Below are 21,602 nucleotides of genomic sequence, written 5' to 3'. Positions count from 1 at the left end.
CACCGTCCTCCACTATATAACCCAAAAATTCGAGTCGTTGGCACAAACAATTTATTTTATTTGCACCTAGGTCCCTATATTTTTCTCTATTTATGATATATTCCGTTTGATTTTGTTCACATTGAAATCTAGTCTAGTCTTCGCTCGCCCTTTGAAAATTTCCATACTTCTCAACTTGTTTTATGACTATTTGTTTGAATCGTCAAAATTGCTATGGATGTTTCTAAAGGTTTATTGGTAATAAAGAAAGATGAAAATTTATTATTGATCAAGAAAAGAAACGATCTATAAATGAAATATATTATATTAATTATTATTATTATGGATTATAGATTCGTCAAGAAAGAAAAGCTTTATAATGTTAATCTTTTTTTTTTTTTAACTACAAATAATTTTTACACATTAAACAACTTGAAAAACAAACTTAAATAATTTTATAATCAATAATTGATTATTTGCTTTTTTTTTTTTTTAAAGAATTCTCATTTGAAAAAAGTAAATAGTGATTTTGCTATTTAGTTATTATTATGACAGAGGGTGATTTTGTGATATTTAATATTTATTCTGCAAATGGATCATAAACAATACAACAATTAAAAAAAAAAAAAAGACAATAGACCATTCAAAGGAACGAAAGGGCACTGTGTAAAGTTACTTTTAAAAGTCAAGGGCAGAAAAGCAAATACATTAATTAGGAGTACCCAATATGCAAAAAAGCGAAAGGAAAATGACCAGCCACAGCAAAATAAGAGCCAGAAAGCCAGCTATATATGTTTTTGGCCACCATATTGGAAAAAAAATATACAACTCCAACAATCTCTCTCCCCTGTTTCATGGGCTCTAACAGTTGGGACGTCTTCTAGCTCAACTTTCTTCCTTTTTTTTATTCTTTTAATTTTTTTTTTTTTGCTTTCATTTTCTTTCCCTTTCTCTCCATTTTCTTCTTCCCAAACATAGCGAGGTAGATACACAAATATATTTATACACATGGCAAAGTTCGTGGAGCTATTGGATGTGGGAGTGAGAATGGCAGCAAGGTTTCATTCTCATTGCCCACAAACAAGCCGCATGTACTACCACCCTCCTACTGATTCATCGGCTGATAACAATCACATCCACAATCATCATGTTCTTGGCAGCAGCTCCGCCGCCGGATCCGGCACCGGCGGGAGCATCAAGGCCCAGATGAGCCGTTGTGGTCCTAACCCGGTTGTGGGTATTGAGCCTGCAGAGTTCATTCTTTATTCTGTTTGAAATATCAGAGAAACAATATATTTAGAGAGAGGAGAGAAAAAAAAAAAAAAAAGGAAGTGGGTGATAATACTGTCCGTTCTTTGTCTTGATTTAATTCTTATGGAATAGGAAGTTTTGATTCATTTTCTATTCTAATACAATGAGTTGATTCAGTTCTAATCCCATCCTATGATATTGTTGAGGTTGTGATATTATTTCTATGCAATTTTGAATTTTATTGTCTACCAAAAAAAAAAAAAAAAAAATTCAATTGGTTTTTGTTTCTTATGTGTTAATATTTGTTTTTTTTTTTAAATATAAAAATATATAAGGAAAACAAATCACTTTTTGATTTTTTGGAAACGATGGAAAAACAATTGTGGTAAAAAAGACCATAATAATTCCTTTTTTTTTTTTTTTTTGGTAATAACATAACAAAATTCCTTTATATATATTGCCAATGACAGTCTGATTATTCTGTCAAATTCACCAAATATAATATATATTCTGTCTTTATTTGATAGTGATAGTAATTTAAAATCGTTGATTGAACTGTTTTTATGCGGTGATGGTGGTAATAATATATTCACTAATATTTGGAACGATTCAATTTTTATATTTTTCTTCATTCTAATTATTTCAACCCCATTATAATCACTTTTTTCTATTTTTAATTCTTCCTCTTTCCATAGACAATGAATCCTGATGAGGGCAAAGTAACTTTCGGTGATACATCTCTAATAATCTTTCAACTCCCAACTATATTCCTCCTTTAACACTGGAGTTGTACTTAACCTTTTTTGATTTTTTTTGCTTTCGGTATTTTTTTCAACTTTTATAAAGTACGGAATTTTTAGTCAACCACAATAAAAGAATGGAGTAACTCAATTGGCAATTTGAGTTAGATGATCAAATTCTACGTTTAATATGGTTTTAGGTCCACAATTACATCCAAAGTTTTAAAAATATAGGTTTTAATCTTGTTGGATTTTCAAAAACCTTGAAAAATATCCAGAAAATTGTTTTCGAGTCCACAAAACCAGTTATATACTGTTATTGCCCTCCATTGGTTTAGTATCTCCATATATTAGCTGTGCGGTGGTTGTAGCTAAGAAATTATGGTTTTAACTCCATAACTTTGAATAATATAATCTTTTAGAAACCCATTTTATCGGAGAGACCAAAAAAAAAAAAGGGTAAACTTTTTCCTTTTTTTTTTTTTTTTGGTTGATTATTTAACTATAAAGAGAAATGGATCTACAGGATGAAAGAATATATTTTGTGGCGTAACACATCCAAATACACACTATAATTCATTGCACGTCAAGGATGCTCCAAAATGGGTTTTCTGTGGCTCCTATAATTTCATTTTGTTTAATGCAACCTATGTATAAAGACTGGTTGCAAATAATTTGCAATTTTTTTTTTAAATAAATATAATAATAAAAAAAAAATTGTTAGTTCCTTGAACCGGCAAATTGGTATGACAACTTGTTCGGTTGTTGATGGAATAGCTTCCAAGTTTTCACATGAGAAGATATAACACAAGGACCATATAATAAATTAATATTTAATACTATAAACAAAGAAAAGGGTGCATATTGTAAGGTCAAAAGAAAAAGGAAAAGAAAACCAAGCAAAGACAAGCAACAGACAAACTCAGTCATTTAGCATAGTCATGATTCGTGAGAAGTTATAAGCCCAATCCTAACGTCAGAGTTCCAGAAGAAAAGGTTAATTAGTAGTAGTAGTAGGCCACCATACTTGATTGGTTGTCTCAATATGGTTTCTGGGCCAAGAAGAAATACATTGATGTGAATATCTCTTTCCCGCAAGAGAATTTACAACAAAATATATGCATTAAGTAGCTTATAGACTAAACTGAACAAAGAAACATAATTCAGTTTCAAGGAAAGGAACTTCTTCACAATTTTGCATATGGAATAACATGGCAAGAATAATGAAGGGAGGTTTATAGAGCACAAGCAAACTTTTTAGCTAGTATACTTCAATTTGGGTTATGACTCGGGAACAAGATAGTAAAATTTAGAGAGTCAAGAACCTGTCCAAGCCATAATGAAAATGTACAGCACCTCTTCTGTTTCAACTCCTAATCCAATAAGTTGTGCCTTAACCACAGCTCAATGTCTTTCAAAGGAATAAGCTGTAATGGTGTCAGGCCCTCCTAAGTGAAACAGAAGAAATAGTGCCCAGAATGCAGTTAAACTCAATATCCGGATCGAGTCTTCCACCTTAGCCAATGCTTTGGAAATACATTTCGAAGATTATCCATAATTCATGCATATACAACTTCAGGTTACTTATTCATGAGTTTTTGCCTCCTCTTGACAACTGATGACTAGTACTTTGCTTTGATTTCTATAACACTACAGAGCGAAAAAAAAAAAAAAAAAAAACAGGTTCTCTAATTTCTTTGCCACATCAAAAACTTGTTCATTTACTTGTGCAGATTGTTGATCAATCAAAATGATTGATTGTTCACATTCAAAACTTCAAAAGTAGAAAGATATCTTTGTAAATTGTATATCAGCAAAAGTTGTGATTATTCCATTCTAGGAAAGTAAGAAGGGATTTGCACTAACCTTTGCATGCCTTTTGTTTTCAATGTGTGAAGTTATTCCATTCTAAACAACCAATATTACTCAACCGCTGCTAAAGAGAGAGAACAAGGTTCCCTTTGTCTCTACCAGTCCCACAAGACTGGAATAAGAAGTAAAGGATAAAGAAAGCTCTAATTATTATTTTCTTACCACTTAACTTTATTAGAAGATATTCTTTTCCATTGAGGTCAATCCACCGACTTACGTTTATGTGGCAATTTTAAGCAAGCAGCTGAGGCAAGATAGGAGGTGTCCACTCTGTTTGTCAATAGTGTAAAGAAAGAAAGAAGGAAAGAAACAATCTGTCTTCCAAAGTACAGGATGTTGCTTGTAATATTTCTGGAACCGAAAATTTTTCAATGTTAATTGACTGTACTTGGATAACTTTTTAAGCTATCTTTGGCTTTTATAGAATGTCAAAAATGGGGTGGACCAAGTTCATAAGATGAGAACTTGTTGACATGAGTTCGTGGTTCATTCTAGCATTATCCTCACAATTGGACGCTAGACTTTTAGTGATCTTTTATCTTTTTTTTTTTTTTTTTATTCTTTTAGAAATTAATTGTAACTCACACTGTTGCAGGATATAATACAATAGAAAATATATAACAATACAACGATGGATCACAGCTCGACTCCTTTTACATAGGTTGGAGAGATTATACACTTGCATCGAATACATATTATATATATTGAAACTCAAACCCGAACCGAAATTACAAAACACGCACTTAATATTGAAGCACTTTTCCCTCCAAGCTCTGGCCATTTGTTCTTGCTTTCTCCTCAGTTTGTCGCATTTTCAACTCATGCTTGGCCCTTTAATGTCTTGTACCTTTCGTGACAATAGAATTTGCGCAGATAAAAGATTAAAAATAAAAAACAAAGATGAATATATCAAAAAGACAATTAATACTTTATAAAGTATCAGTTTTCTTAGAAGCTCAAACTTAATAACATGGAATAATTATATAGCATTTAACAATTGTTGTTATAACAAACTAATTAACAGACTGCTATACGAAGTATAAAGGAAAAAGAAACTTGAGTCATTTCAATGAAGTAATCTTCAATTACCAGCCAATACATATTTACATAATCTATACGTGTTTTATCTTATAAATGAGATGGTATAGCTATAAATTTTTGCATAATTCATATAGGTAGCATATAGCATCGTTGTTACTATGCTATAGATGAATCAAACATCAGAGAGGGATGGATGGAAATAGAAAACTTAATTGTAGACACAAGCTTCAGTAACATTCACATGCGATGAAAATACAAGCTTTAGTAAGAAAAGAAAGTTTATTGTATCTGTAGGATCTTGAAAATGGGTAACATTCATCCAAAAATTTTTAATTCTGAATAATCAAAAATTTTATGGAATAAAATTTGATATGGGGATTTAAAATTTAATATTTTTGTTGGAAGTCTATTTGATTAAAAATGTAGCAATAGAGTACGCATGCATGCCATCAATATGATAATTAATTTCACTGGTAATACCAGGAAAATCTAAAAACGTAATCTTCAAATATAACATAACAACGATATCCATCATCATACAAAACAGGTACGGAACCCCACATCTGACAAGATCCAAGGGAGCTTGACTTTTGTTAACCGAAACTTGACATGAAGAACTACATACTTTTCTATTAATATTGGCTAAATTCAGAGAAAGTTCACTACATTGAGTAGCTTGAGTCCTTACACACATCAAACGAGGGTGACCTAGGCGATAATGCCAGAGGTCCTATTTTTTGGGAAATATGGAGAAAAATTACTAGTAAAACTTGGCTTGGAGGTTGAAACAGACGTTGGATTTTTATTTCCTACTCCAGGAAGACAAATACGATAAAAGACCATCCTTAAGTGTGCCACGTAGAGGTACCTTCTTCGTAACCTGGCCTTTCACAAGGACATTTTGAGAGTTAAAACTCAATAACAATATTATTATCAGAGGTTAGTCTTGACAGTATTATTAACAGTATTTCACAAGGACATTTTGATATGTTTAACAGATTTTCCTTTTTATTTTTGGCACATGAATATCTTTTAAATGCTTTGTTGAGGGAAGGAAATGTAAGAACTATCATGAACAATGGACAAACCTTGTTCATTGCCAATTATAAGCTTGTCCATGCCTCCATATTTAGACTTTTGCTGGAGATTTGACTGATCTGCGGTGACATGGTCAGTCGCATCACTGTCTAGCGGCAACTCAGGATTGACAACAACATCTGGAGAGGAATAATCAGCGGAAGAGATATCTTGATTTTTATTTCCTGAAAAATTTTTGTTGAACCTATCCGAACAATCACGGACGGTGTAACCCAGTCCACAGAATTGGCAAACAATTCCTTCTCCACTGTTCCTTCCTCGTCCACGACCTCTCATGTTATTATTGCTTTGGTCTGAAGATTAAAAAACAATTAATACTTCATAAATGAAAGGGTAAATAATATGCACAGAGTGATAAAAGGTTGTACATTATTGCATTGATAGTATTGAATTTATACAAGATGTGAGGACTTGTGATAAGCCCGTGTAACCAACAGATACAAGATAAACAATCATCTAAAAGCTACTGTTAACAAACATGAGCATTATCAATAGAGAGCTGCTACAACTAATATTGTTACTCCGTCTAATGTCTATCAATAAAGTATCAGTTTTCTCAGAAGTCAAGAAAAAATAAGAAACTTGAGATTGTAACGAAGTAATCTTTAATAACCAGATAATATATATTTATATAATGCATACATGTTTTGTCTTATAAATGAGATGGTATAGCTATAGATTTTCGCATAATTCACAGAGGTAGTATATGTCATTATTGTTAATATGTTATAGATGAACCAAACACTAGAGAGGGATGGATGGAAACAAAAAACTTACTTGTAGATATAGGAGATGACTTCAAATTCTGTACTTTAACAACTAAACAATCTCTGTTCACTTTACTTTTCACTTCGCGTTTAACTGTTTCTACAAAATCGTCTGGCATAGTTATTAAGGTTATTGTTTGCGAGCCATCAACCTGCTTTAGTACTTCAACAGCTACACGAACTCTGTTCACTTCACTTTTAACTGTTTCTACAAAATAGTCAGGCGTATTTTTTAAGCTTATTGTTGGCAAGCCACCAACCTGATCCAGTACTTCAACAGCTACACGATCTTTGTTCGCTTTCCTTTTAACCGTTTCTACAAAATCGTCAGGCACAATTGTTAAGGTTATTTTTTTCAAGCCACCAACCTGCTCTCGTACTTCAACAGCTACACGAACTTTGTTCACTTCCCTTTTAACTGTTTCTACAAATTCGCCAGGCATATTTGTTAAGGTTATTGTTTTCAAGCCACCAACCTGCTCCAGTACTGTAACAACTAAACGATCTTTGCTCACTTTACTTTCAACCACTGCTAGAAATTCGTCACGCATATCTGCTAAGGTAATTGTTTGCAAGCCACCAACCTGCTCCAGTCCTTTCATTGATTTCAGATTATGACAGGATCTGACATCTAATTCTTGAAGTTTGGACATCGCTCCTTCCTTCATTTCCAAAGTCTCCAGTTGCACCAGCTTCCACAGTTTCAAAACAACCAAGTTTGAGAATTCATCCTTGTGAAAGATGATTCGATCATAAGAATATGATTGTCCATAAAACCTCAATGTTTCAAGACAGGATAGCTTTCCAAGCATTCGCAGCGAGTCATTCTTTAGTTGAGACCCTGTCAGAGTGAGGATTTTCAAGTTGGGTGGAAACTGAGGAAGATTAGTAGATGATAAATCGCCCACCAAATACAATTCAGAGAGCTTTTCAAGCTTGCTCATATCCGCAGGCAACTTGAGTTTTGAAGGTTCGGCTACATCATCAATGGATCTCAACCTCAGGTATTGAAGATAGGCGAGTTTGGAAATCCAGTTAGCTATTTCCTCTGCTGTTGTAGAATGATAGGTCAAACCCAATTTTCTGAGGCTTCTCAACTTGCTCAACGATTTCACCACTTCTCTGCTGCTACCTATAGACAGCCCCCACAATGTCTGCAGATTGGCTAAACTACTAGTAAAGCCTTTCTTAATGGATATATCAAAGTGAACTTGGTTCATATAGAGATGTTTAAGCTTCTTTGCCTTCCAAATGGTACTAGGCAAAATGGTAATATTAGTGTGTTTGACATCTAAAGTCTCCAAGTATTGCAGGGTACCAACTGAATCAGGAAGTGAATCCAAGAAAGTCCATCTCAAGCCCAAGTATGTTAGAAAGAATAGTTTTTCAAGTGTCTCTGCCGGTAGCAGTGGTTTATAAACATTTTCAAGATCTAGTACTCTCAGCAATCCAAATCCATTTTTAGCAAGATTGTTGAGAAAACCAGCTACATGTTGGGCTGGTGTATCCCGCTTTCGGTTGAGAGATATGTAAGAACGCAGCTTGTAATCATCAGCTGAAGGGGTATAGTGCTTGATGTCAGCATGTTCTGCAAGCCGTACCCTGAACTCTGAACTTGACTTTTCCAACCCTTTATGGACATGGAAAATTCCAAGATCCATGGCCTTTCTTGAGAAGAATCTGTGCTTATCAAGTAGCATGCAGCACGTCTTGGGGCGTCCATTTTTCCAATTTACAGATATCATTTGCTTGCTTTCAAGTTCCATTAGATAACTCAGTGCCAAATCTTCTAAAGACGGAGTCTCTGAAGACTGCAAATCAGGTACTGCCAGCAGTCCCTCCGCTATCCATAGCCTGAATAGTCTTCTTATGGGGATCTCAAAATTTTCTGGAAAGATCCCCATATAAAGATAACACTGTCTTATTCCTGGAGGCAGCATTTGATACTTCAAATCCCAGTCTATTAATGATGACAATGGAGAACTTGATTTCTGGTTGTCATGCTTGTGGGTCATATAAAGACGAGCCAGCGTGATGATTCCCAGAGGTAAATGGCTACCTATTTCGCCGATGATTTCCTTGAGACGCTCTGTCTCTCTCTGGTTTAAGGCATCATCTTCAGCCTGCTCATCTATCTGGGTTATCATCATCTTGGCCTTCTTCAAGGTGTTCTTGAACAATTCCCTGCTATTTTCTCCATCTAGTGGACTAAGTACCTTAATAACCCTTGTAAACTCCGATGCTTGTGCTTCACAGGAGGTCATTATTACTGTACTCCGCTGTGATGTTCTGATTGGAAACAGATCTTTCAAGTGGGATTTGATTTTCGACCAGATGTAATGGACATCGTCCAATACTATGATGAACTTGCTATTTTCCAGCCACTTTTTGACGCTCTCAGACCATTTCTCGGAACCCAGATTGTCGACTATCTCATCGGGTACTCTTGCTCTCATATCAGTATGTACCTGTTGATGGACTATGGCAGTGTAGATATCAGTGATGTCGTATTCTGGCCTCACTCTAACCCAAGCACTGATTTCAAACTTCTCCTTCAGATCAGTGGTAACTGCTCTGTATAATTCTCGGACAAAAGTTGTTTTGCCAGATCCTGCTTTCCCCAAGATTGATAAGTAACCGCACGAATGGTAGCCTGGGGAATTCTTTCCACCTCGCTTTTCTTCACAACAAACAAAATTTGATCTACCAAACTTCTTACTATAATCAGTATCTTCCCGGGGCAGCATGTATGCGTCGGAGAAGAGGCTGTTGGGGTGGTCAATATCGAAACTTCCGAAGTTGCTGGAGGAAATGAATTCATTCTTGGCTTTCATGATCTCTTTGAACATATTATCATGTTGGTCCGAAAAAAAGTCGAAGAGCACCATCATCTTCTTCATCAGGCTCTTTTGTCTCCTTTTTCTCATTTCTCTTCTACAAAGGAAGGAAGATGTGGCATCTTCCACCTGGTAAGCAAGGTTCAGAACCTCTTTCTCGAATATGTCAAACGGATTATTACCTTCTCCACCAACATAAAAGTACTCGTCGAATCCGCCGAATAACTCCCTTGAATGCCTTGTCAAGTTTCTGAGGTTTTCAGCCTCTTTTTTAATTTCAGCTATTTTCCGTCTGACTGTTGGGCGAAGAAGCACTTCCTCCTCAAGATCCAGCACTTTCTCTAGCTTTTTTATGGCACATGAAAGTTGTATATCCACTTGTGTGGTTTCTAACCAGCATTCATCATCTTTCATCATGGTCTCTGGCTTGGCGATAATTTAGTTTGAAGAGCTTAGCTTAAACCAAAAAGAAAAATAAAACTGTTCACAACAAGTTGATGCGTGTCTCTATGGACAGCCGCTTATCAGGTACAGACAATTCATGATATGGGGGCTCAACAACTTAACTATTTGATCATGAGAAAGAAATAAAGAAAGAAAGGAAGAGAAAAATACTTAGGATCTGGAAACAGTTTGGAACTTTACCAGGAAATGGCGAGCAACAACTTAACTTTTTTGATTAAGTCTTCACCCTTCAATTGAGTAAAGTCAGCAGCAATGCAGCTTTCACTCCATCTGGCTCTGTTGAACCAGTAGCTTCCCCATCACCTCCTCCAGGTCATGATGGCAACTCTCTTAGCCTTTATTTCCAACCGGGAAGTCGGGTGCCTTTGGCATTTTTGTCTCCAAATTACAAAACCGTACCCATATATATTGTTGTTTTCTTAGAAATTTAGTCCAATTATGTAATTTTATCTATTGAAAATTTGTCAAAATTAATTTTGTATACTGTCCAAAAATAAAACAAAAAGTAAACAGTTAAGGGGCCAGTGGTAACATAAGGATTAAGGGACATAGATAATATAGTTACCGCGCATAAAATATAATTGAACACAATTTTAAATTATTTTTTTAAATTGAATTTTGTTTACAATGTATAACAAACCGTAACAAATAACAAGTGATAATTTTTTTAAAACAACTATTAAAGTGAGCAAATAATATATAATTAAATAAAAAAAATTAACCATATTAATAAATAGCATCTAACTTCATCATCCGAGGGCCACATTTGTCCCACATCCTATGCCCCCAGTCAAGACCTGTTTTGCAGGTTTTATATGCGGGAAATTAGAGGGTGAAACACATAGGAAATGGTGGAAAACCGGAGAAAAACAGCTCTGTAACCTTTCATTACAGCACAATATATGTAACAATTTTCAAAGGTAATTTTTCACCTAACCTCATCAAAAACAGTAGTAACAATACATTCACATGTAAAGCCGTATCTTGGCTACCTGATACATCAGATATAAGATATTTAACAAAGACACATCGTTACAATCCAGCAACATAGTTTCATAAACTAACATCGAACAAACTAAATGAACATACAACCGAACTAAATGACTGCAGCAAAAATATCACTCTCAACAAAATGAAACTAAAATGGAGAGACAATGATGAAAAATTGATGACAACTAAAAATAATAATTGCTCTAACTTCTTGTGCATCTGAAGTACAACTGGATTCACCAACCAAAAAAAAAAAAAAAATCTCAAGTTCGATCCATACTAATGTTTGTTATATTAGCATCCTGTTTATTCCACTACAAGTTTAACTCTTGCGTGACCCTGTGATATTTGGAACTGTTCAGTTAAACCAAGATGTGCCATCAGAAGCCAGACATGGGAAAGAAATTCCCCGCCCCTTCTCAACTGCTGAGCATGATAACTCCCTCTGCACTGGCTTGCAGCATAAGCCAGCATCTCCACCCACACATTACTAATTATTTCCCATTTTTTCTCCTTAACTTCCTGCAACTGTGATGCAAGCCTACACCCTTCAAACAACACCGATTTGCTTCTGTCCCCTTTCACTTTAATGGGTTCAACTATAGTATTCACTTTCATCAACATCTTACAGGCTTTGGATTCATCTCCATTGAACTTTTTTGTGGTGTTGAAACACCATTCATTAACCCATGAGCAAATATTTTTACTTCCCCCACTCTGAGATGTAGTATTGCCATCAGAGGTGGACTTGTATTCTTCAAAGAATCTAATGAGCTCAGCTTGAGTATCTAGGAATCTGATCATTCCAATTCCCACTGGCAACATAAAAGGACGCATGACTAGGAGATATAACATATACTGCGATAACATTATGCTCAATTCTTCGTATTTCTTTTCTGGAGTTTCTTGAGTTTGTGGATGATCCAACCTTATGCTCGATTCGCCATACTTCTTTTCTGGAGTTTCTGGAGTTTCTCGAGTTTCTGGATGATCCAACCTTATGCTCGATTCGCCATACTTCTTTTCTGGAGTTTCTCGAGTTTCTGGATGATCCAACCTTATGCTCGATCCGCCGCACTCCTTTCCTGGAATTTGTCGAGTTTCTGCATGATCCTCCATGTGACAGAGATATGTAGCAATATGCCAGATAAGAATGCTCTGATCAAAATCAACCTTAACACTCCATTCAAGTGCAGCATACTCTCCTAGTACCCGGCTTCCTCGGCGGGATATGATGTCTCTGATATCTGTTGCAACTTTTGATGAATCCTTAGAAATCCCTTTGAGATGGTCAAAAATCAGTTTTTTCAAATCATCAGATACTGTCATATACTCTGTGTAGTGATATTTTTCTAGCACCTTATCAAGGCAAGGGATCTTCAGAATTCCACCACAGATCATGGGTTTGTCTTTAAAGTAAAAGCTCAATGCGCTAAACTGCGCCATGGAATTTGACCACCTTGGAGGTTTTGGCAGCTGGAAAGGAGAGATGAGTTTTTGACAAGTCGGCTGCTCGTGACACCAAAGATCAGTCCAGTCAGAGGAGAGCAGTAAGAGTACTGCATACACCTCTAAAAGAATAGCAGCACACGATAGCAGGTATGTGATGATCAAATTAACAATTGAGCACTGTTTGTGGTCAGCCAGTGAGAATGAAACCAGCACAGCACAAGTGCAGGAAAAACTGATGAACCGGAGAATCCATCCTCCTCGTGAATGCAGCAATCGTGCTTTGGTATAGAGCATGTCATACACGAAGCCAAGTTCCATTTCTATCAACTCGAAAGCTTTTTTGGTTCTCGTTCCCGTATCCGTATCCGTATCCAGTTTGGAAAAAAAGGATCGACTACGTTCCAGATCGTCAACACCAAGGATGAGATCTACAAAAAGACGCTTGAAAACTTGCAAGAAGTCATATGCTCTACGCAGCTGTGGTGCATTTTGGATAGAAGAATCATCCACAGGAACGTGGACCTCATTAATCTCCTCAGCTATTACCTGGAACCCTTCATACTGTTTTAAGGAGTACTCCTGCATAAATTTGGCATAATTGGGACCAGGGTCAGCAGGAGTGACCATGGAGGCTCTGAACTCTTCATTGCTTGCAGACCTAAGAGCCCATGTTCTCTCCCCGTATTTGATCATTCCTGCACATAACATCGGAATGGACAGAATAGAGAACCGAGAACCTGTCCAAGCCATAATGAAAATGTATAGCGCCACTCCTGTTTCTACTCCCAATCCAAGAAGGTGCCTCAACCACAGCTCGTTGTCTTCCAAGGAATAAGCTGTAATGGTGTCAGGGCCTCCTAAGTGCAACAGAAGAAATGGTGCCCAAAATGCAGTTAACTCAACGTCTGGATCAAGTCTTCCATCTTTCCCAATTTCTTCGACTACATTTCCAAGATTGTCCAAAATGACACCAAGGGCAACAGTTGCTATCCAATCTGCCATTAAATAGGCACACCACAAAACAATCCTGATCCAAATCCTACTATTGTGTTTCCTGCGGTTGCCCAAAGAGATAAGAATTATCTGTAAGCTGAGGCTGGTTAAAACCATGGCGCGCAGCTCCCAGTTCTTCCATAGTTTCCTCAACCTTGGAGGAAAAATTTCCGTGACTCTCCTCACCTTAACGTAGACCAAGCTTCCGACAACAGAATTCATGTATATAAAACTTCAGTTTCAGCAATTCTTGAGTTTTGCCCCTTGTAGACGGCTGATTTTCTAGCCTTTGCTCTGATGTTCTTTAAACATACGTCAGGTTCCTGATAATATAGCCATGTTCTCTAATTTCTATATCACATTTAGAAATTGTTCATCGACTTCTGCAGATTGTTGTTCCATGTCGATAATATCTCCTTGTCCTCAATCCTGGTTATGAAAAAAAAAAAAACATAATTTGATTAGATCACTGATGCCTCAAATGACAGATATTTTCTTTCAAACTTCAATATGGAAATAAATGTATCTGAAATGCATACCAGCCAGCAGTCCTACAATGTAAAATGCTAGAAAACTAAGGGGTGATTTGGACTTATAATGGTGTGGCTCTGCCTCTACCTAAAATCATGCTATTGTAGCCAATGTTATCAGTATCATACGATACACGATACGTATCGTACGATACTTATTGTTTCGAAACAAAATCTATACGTACCGTATGCAGACGTTCCTCTTCCGACGCCACAACCATACACGAAACAGTCGATACAGAAAATTAAGAGTGAGAGAGCCTAATCCGGCAACCAACAAACATAGAAATCAAGCACAAGTGACTATAAAAACACAGAAATCACTGAATCACCAGAAAATCACTCCCAACAGCAACAATGGTAAGTTTGGTTTTCGGTTCTCCATCTTTTAATTTCTCTTCTTTCTTTCCTTGTTTATTCTTCACTTTCACGTATTTTCCAGTGGTTTCTGTTTGTTTAGGACACCCTTACCTACCCATTTTCTTCCTTTTCCTTTGTTCGCGAAGATGAGAAGACTTGCGCAACCTCGTTTTCTCGGTCAATACCTATTCACTGTTCTATATTTACCGCCTTTTTAAATTCGGGGAAGTGGCCATGTGGGACTGGCGTGGGGTATTATTATAATATTATTACATTCTCTCCGTGGTCTTTATTTTTAAATTTCCTTAGCGCTTAGTGGTTGTCTCGTTCGCTTGCTTATATTATTATTTCACGTCAATTATTACTTCTTTTGTATTTACTGTTATATTTACTGTTCTATATTTACTGCCTTTTTAAATTTGGGAAGTGGTCATGTGGGTATGGCGTGGGGTATTATTGTAATATTATTACATTCTGAGTAGTATTTATTTTTAAATTTCCTTGAGACTTAGAGTGTCTCTTTCTCTTGCTTATATGATTATTTCATTTCAATTATTACTTTTTTTATATTTATATGATATGTTAAGAATTTTTTAATAAATTATATAAATATATATATATATATATATTAATTATGTTCTAATAAAAATTAAATTATAAACTACATCTTACAATACATGATATGTTAAAATATGCAATATATTTTTTATAAAAACAATAGATGATATGATGCCCATTTTAATAATTATGATTGGAACTCCAGAATTTATTCTCATTATTACTCTCAACATCGTCATAATATTGGAATACCAAAATTTTTGTCATTATTACTGTGATTTGTCTGGACCAAAACTTTTTCATGTTAATCAACTATAATAATCTAACTTAAAAAACTTTTGATACTTCCTTTGGCTTTTACAAAAAATAACTAGTCTATATGTCTTGATGATACTAGTACCCAATATGTAAAAAAGCGAAGCCACAGCAAAATAAGACCCAGAAAGCCATCTGTACAAGTTTTGTAAAAAAGTACGACTCCAACAGTCTCTCTCCCTGTTTCATGGGCTCTAACATTTGGGACGTCTTCTAGCTCAACTTTTTTCCTCTTTTTTATTTTTTTTCTTTCATTTTCTTTTCCTTTCTCTCCATTTTCTTCTTTCCAAAACATAGGCAGGAAGATACTTTTTCAATTCTTTTTTTTTTTTTTTTTTTTCTTTTGGGCAATGTCGGTCTGAATAATCTGTCATATTCACCAAAAACAATATATATGTTCTGTCATTGTTTGTTAGTGATACTAATTTAAGATCATTGATTGAACTGTTTTTTGGTGGTGGTTGCAGTATTTGAAATCTTTTCAACTTATATATTCGCTACTATTTGGGACGAATCTATTTTTATATTTTTTGTCGTTCTAATTATTTCAACCCCATTATAATCAATTTTTTTAAAAAAATTTTTTTATCCTTCCCCTTTATACACAATGAATCTGATGACAAAGTAACTTTCGGTGATACATCTCTAAAAGCCTTTCAACGCCCAACCATATTCCTCCCTTTATCATTGGAGTTGTACTTCCCTTTTTTGAAATTTTTTTTTTTTAGTATTTTTTTTCAATCTTCATAAAGTACAGAATTTTCGGTCAACCACAATAAAAGAGTGGTGTAACTCAACTGGCAGTTTGAGTTATATGATCAAATTCTTCGTTTAATATGCTTTTAGGTCCACAATTACATTCAAAGTTTTAAAAATATAGGTTTTAATCTTGTTGGATTTTCAAAAACTTTGAAAAATATTCAGAAAATTGTTTTCGAGTCCGCAAAACCAGTTATATACTGTTATTGCCTTACATTGGTTTAGTATCTCCATATATTAGCTGTGCGGTGGCTGTAGCTAAGAAATTATGGTTTTATCTCCATAACTTTGAATAATATAATCCTTTAGGAACCTATTTTACTCGACAGTCCAAAAAGGGCCCAAAAAAAAAAAAAAAAACGTAAGAAGTATTTTTTTTGTTGGTTATTTAACTAAAAGAAAAATGGATCTACAGAACGAGATATTGTATTTTGTGGCGTAACGCATCCAAATACATACTATAATTCATTGCACGTCAAGGATGCTCCAAAATGGATTCTCTGTGGCTCCTATAATTCCATTTTGTTTAACACAACCTATATATAAAGACTGTTTGCAAAGATTTTTTTTTTTTTTTTGTTTTAAATAAATATAATAATAAAAAAAATATTAGTTCCTTGAACCGGCAAATTGGTATCGCAACTTGTTTGGTTGTTGCTGGAATAGATTCCAAGTTTTCACATGACAAGATATAACACAAGGACCATATAACAAATTAATATTTAATACCATAAACAAAGAAAAGAGTGCATATTGTAAGGTCAAAAGAAAAAGGAAAAGAAAACCAAACAAAAACAAGCAACAAACTCAGTCAATTAGCATAGTCATGACTCGTGAGAAGTTATGAGCCCGATCCTAACTTCAGAATCCCAGAAAGAAAGGTTAATTAGTATTAGTAGTAGTAGTAGGCAGCCATACTTGACTGGTTGTCTCAATATGGTTTCTGGGCCGAGAAGTAATACATTGGTTTGAATATCTCTTTCTTGCAAGACAATTTATAAGAAAATATATGCATAAGTAGCTTATAGATTAAAATGAAAGAGGAAATATACACTACGTGAAAATAGCAATTTTGCGACAGTAATATGGCGACCTAATACAAAAATATGCGATAACACGTTGCTGAATAATAATAATAGCAACGAACCTCACTCGTAGTCGCTACATACAACACAATTGAGATGTAGCGACACCCATATTGCGACGTAATAAAGAATGCGAGATAACGTGTCGCTCAATAATAATATTAGCGACATACCTCACATAACGTTGCTATATTCCAAAAAATTGAGATCTAGCGACAAACAATTAACGACAGTACGAAACAGAAACTCAGTTAATGTCGCTACAAACAATACTAAGTGACGTTGCTTTTCAGCCTCGTTCAATATGACTCAAAACTTATTAGGTAGTTTAGTTGATATTAGTTATTTGAGTGTGTTTCAATATTTGTTTAGTTGATATTACAATTTGAAATCCAAATAAATTACTCGTTTCTCTTCATTTTGTGTTTTTGTTTATAAAAAAAGGAAAAATGTATCCGGCGACCCACGTTAATTACATGAGTTGCCCACTAAGATAGGGAAAAGGGCATAAAATATGATGATTTTTATATGAAATTCGCATTTCAATCAACCTCCAAATTTATTTAGTGTTTGCAATATCATTGGACATTTAGGGGAAAAAAAAATTATCATGTACATAAAAAAGAAAATTTTGATATGGGGCAACGTGGATTTAGTCGTTTGCATTGCCCCATATGAAGTTTTTTATATCAAATTCACATTTCAATTAACTTGCAAATTTATTTAGTGTTTGCAATATCATTGGACATTTAGGGAAAAAACTTGATCATGTATCTAAACAAAAAAAAAAAAAAAAATTGATATGGGGAGACGGGGGTTTGGTCCTCTGCGTCTCCCCATATGAAATTTCTTTTATGAAATTCACATGTCAATTAACTTGCAAATTTATTTGTGTTTTCAATATTAATTGACATTTAAGGAAAAAAATGATCATGAATATAAATAAATAAATAAATAAATAATTTGACATGGGGCGACGTGGATTTAGTCCTCTGCATCGCCCCATATGAAGATTTTTATATGAAATTCACATTTCAATTAACTTGCAAATTTATTAATGTTTTCAATATCATTGGACATTTAGGAGAAAAAAAAGTATCATGAACATACAAAGAAAAAAAAATTTTTGATATGGGGCAATATAGCTTTAGTCTTCTGCGTCGCCCCATATGAAGGTTTTTATATCAAATTCACATTTCAATTAACTTGCAAATTTATTTAGTGTTTGCAATATCATTGGATATTTATGGAATAAAACATGATCATATATCTATATCTAAAAAAAAAAAAAAAAAAAAAAGGGTTGATATGGGGTGACGTGGGTTTGGTCCTCTGTGTCGCCCCATATGAAGGTTTTTTTTTTTTATGAAATTCACATTTCAATTAACTTGCAAATTTATTTGTGTTTTCAATATTAATTGACATTTAGGGAAAAAAAATGATCATGAATATAAAAAAAAAAAAATAATTTGTGTCATTAATAATTATTTTTAAGAAATTTTTTCTTAATAATTGTGTCATTAAAGGTCTGAAAAATTATTTAAAAATCTTTTTTATGTTTAAAAGGTAATGAAAAATTATTTTAAAAACTTTTTTTATATTTAAAAAAGCATTTAGCGACGCATTTTTAAAAACAGTCGCCTATTATTACATTTAGTGACGAATCTGGAAACCACTCTCATAGAAATGCGTCGCTGTTTAGTGAATTTAGCGACGCATTTTTAAAAACAGTCTCCTATTATTACTTTTAGCGACGCATCTGGAAATAGTCTCACAGAAATGCGTCGCCTATTCCCGCTTTAGTGACGTTAATTTGTTTTTCCCCCTCCAATTTGAAAGTTGCTTTTTGGTTTTATCAAATTAGGATCATTTGATAGATAAATTCATACAAAATAATTGATAGAAAATAAATTTCAAATAAATATAGGCATAGGAAACTAATATTTTAAATAAATGAAATATTAACTTATATAATAATTTTATTATTTTAAAATTAATACTTTAATAAATAGTTAATACATATTTAATAGATAGGAAATAAAAATATTGTGAAAAATTTAATTATTTTGAAAATTTTAATAAAGAGTTAATAAATATATGAATAAAATATTAATTAAATATATTATTTATTTATTTATTTATTTATTTTTAAGTATAAATTATTTTCTTATTAAATTTCAATTATTTTAAATAGTATTTTTGAATTTAAAAGGGAATCGGCGACACAATGTTTTAATAGTGCATCGTCTGTTTTTGGTTTTATCAAATTAAGATTATTTGATAGATAAATTCATACAAAATAATTTATAAATAATAAATTTCAAATAAATATAGGCATAGAAAACTAATATTTCAAATAAATAAAATATTAAATTATATAATAATTTTATTATTTTAAAATTAATAATTTAATAAATAGTTAATACATATTTAATAGATAGAAAATAAAAATATTGTGATAAATTTAATTATTTTGAAAATTTTAATAAAGAGTTAATAAAAATATGAATAAAATATTAATTAAATATATTAATTATTTATTTAGTTTTTTGTTTTTTAAGTACAAATTATTTTCTTATTAAATTTCAATTATTTGAAATAGTATTTTTATATTTAAAAAGAAATAGACGACGCAATGTTTTAACAGTGCGTCACCTATTACATTTTTTTTTATTCGTTCCCTTCTTTTTTTTTAAAACAAAAATATAGTTTACATATTTGCAAATTGAAATAGAAAATAATTTTTTCTTAAGAAACAAAATAAAAAGAGAACAACAATAAATATAAATATTATAGGAAACAAGCGACGCAATTAGGAGGAATTGCGTCGCCTGTTCAATTATTTTTTTTAATTTGTTAAAACTTTTTGTTAAAAAAAACAATTTACATACTTGCAAGTTTAAATACAAAATAAAATGTGTTTGAGAAATAAAATAATTAGGGAACGATAATAAAAATAATCATTGAATGCAACAGGCGACGCAATCAGGTGACATTGCGTCGCCTTTTCCTTTTTTTTTTTTTTTTTTAAAAAGCCAAAATACAATTTAAAGACTTAAATATTTGTAGCAATGTATCTTGTAAAATCAGATAAACTATCATTGAAGCATAAACACATGACTGAAAGTATAGCTCATTTAATATATTTATTTAGATAAATTGATCAGTAAGTCCTTGTTGTATTAGTACTCTATATTTGGTATACCATATCTTAGATCTTTAGATATTTGTGTTTCGTATATACACATATATGTTAATAATGAAATAACAAAATAATAGATATTTACTTCATACTTTTTAGTATTCATTTGCTGATGAAAAAAGAAAAAAAAATGAAATAACAAAATAAAAGGAAAAAATGGAACAGGTGACACAATCGTAGCAAATTGCATCGCCTATTATTTTTTGTTTTATTTTGTTCCATTTTTTGAAAAAATAAATCTACAATTTAAAAATTTACAATTTTAAACAGAAAATAAACTATGTTTAAGAAACAAAATAATTAGAGAACAACAATAACAAGCGACGTAATCAGAGGGTTATTACGTCTCTTGTTCTCTCATTTAAAAAAAAAAAACAATTTAAAAGACTTGCAAATTTTAAGAATAAGTAAGTTATACTTGAAAAACAAAAAAATTAAACAACTATCTTAGTATTTTTGCTTCATATTTTTTATAATTATTTTTAATATTTATTTGTAGATGAACAAAGAAAAAAATAATTAAATAACAAAAATAAAAAATAAAAGGGGAACAGGCGACGCTACCAGAAACAATTGCGTTATCAGTTTTGTCGCCTTTTTTGCCATTTTTATGAAAATTTTGGCGCGTTTTGAAATTTGTACGTGGGCTTTTGAATCTCTTTTATTTTCTAAACTACATCAAGTATTCTATCTAATAAATATTAGATTTGGAAACAACCTAAGAGGGACTTGAAGAGTGAGATATTTCAGATTTCATTTGTCATTTGCCTACATTGCCGTCAGAAAGCCAAGTTTCTCTGTGTCACCCTCGTTGTGAGTTGGGTTTCTTCTTTTTTTGTCTCCATCGTGTAGATGAGTTTCTTTTTTCTTTGTTGTTGGCAGTTGCATGTGGTGGGTTGAGTTTTTTATTTTTTTAATTTTTTTCATATTAACCATAGATTAGTTTCATTAAATTTTCTTAATCTTGCTTTTGTAGATATTTTGTTTGTGATATTGCCTAACATTGTTTTGATTCGAGATGGTCTGTTGTTTTAACTCCACAAAATATCATACTTTTGTTGAAGAAGAATTGGTTGAAGAAGATGTTCTGGGCGATACTACGACGGCTCACAACCATCTCAATGAGTATGCAATTCATGGAGATCTCCATGGTAAGTAAAACTACCTTCTAAATAAATTGGTAAGTAAATTTATTAACTTATGGTCGAAGTAATACTTATGACATTTAATTAAATTTTTTATTTGCTTTCCTAAGAAACAACGGTAATATTCTCTATATCATCTACTAAATTACTTTTTAATAATTAA

The 21,602-nt window shown here is 33.0% G+C and overlaps 2 protein-coding genes across 4 annotated transcripts; both read right to left on the bottom strand.

Moving 5' to 3' along the window:
* Nucleotides 1–4,441: 4,441 nt before the first annotated feature.
* Nucleotides 4,442–10,427, bottom strand: LOC107431461 (disease resistance protein RPM1). 3 transcript variants are annotated; one of them, XM_060814416.1, is made up of 4 exons: nucleotides 10,231–10,426; nucleotides 6,759–10,041; nucleotides 5,972–6,274; nucleotides 5,372–5,763 (listed from the first exon to the last, which is right to left on the bottom strand). In XM_060814416.1, the coding sequence occupies exons 2-4, from the start codon at nucleotides 10,000–10,002 to the stop codon at nucleotides 5,729–5,731; spliced, it is 3,582 nt and encodes a 1,193-aa protein (XP_060670399.1). In that variant the 5' UTR covers nucleotides 10,003–10,041; nucleotides 10,231–10,426; the 3' UTR covers nucleotides 5,372–5,728. The 3 variants fall into 3 exon arrangements, with proteins under 3 accessions (XP_060670401.1, XP_060670399.1, XP_060670400.1); XM_060814417.1 differs by having other exon boundaries at nucleotides 6,759–10,036; XM_060814418.1 differs by lacking the exon at nucleotides 5,372–5,763 and adding an exon at nucleotides 4,442–4,689 and having other exon boundaries at nucleotides 6,759–10,427.
* Nucleotides 10,428–11,022: 595 nt separating this feature from the next.
* On the bottom strand, nucleotides 11,023–14,763 carry LOC107435107 (uncharacterized). Its single transcript, XM_060814116.1, has 2 exons — nucleotides 14,201–14,763; nucleotides 11,023–13,914 (listed from the first exon to the last, which is right to left on the bottom strand). Exon 2 carries the CDS (start codon nucleotides 13,705–13,707, stop codon nucleotides 11,347–11,349), a length of 2,361 nt encoding a protein of 786 aa, XP_060670099.1. The 5' UTR covers nucleotides 13,708–13,914; nucleotides 14,201–14,763; the 3' UTR covers nucleotides 11,023–11,346.
* Nucleotides 14,764–21,602: the final 6,839 nt, after the last annotated feature.

The sequence above is a fragment of the Ziziphus jujuba genome, chromosome 2 (genome assembly GCF_031755915.1).
Source record: "Ziziphus jujuba cultivar Dongzao chromosome 2, ASM3175591v1".
Taxonomy (NCBI): domain Eukaryota; kingdom Viridiplantae; phylum Streptophyta; class Magnoliopsida; order Rosales; family Rhamnaceae; genus Ziziphus; species Ziziphus jujuba.
The sequence above is the reverse complement of the archived record's forward strand: the minus strand, read 5'-3'. Positions and strand labels throughout refer to the sequence as shown.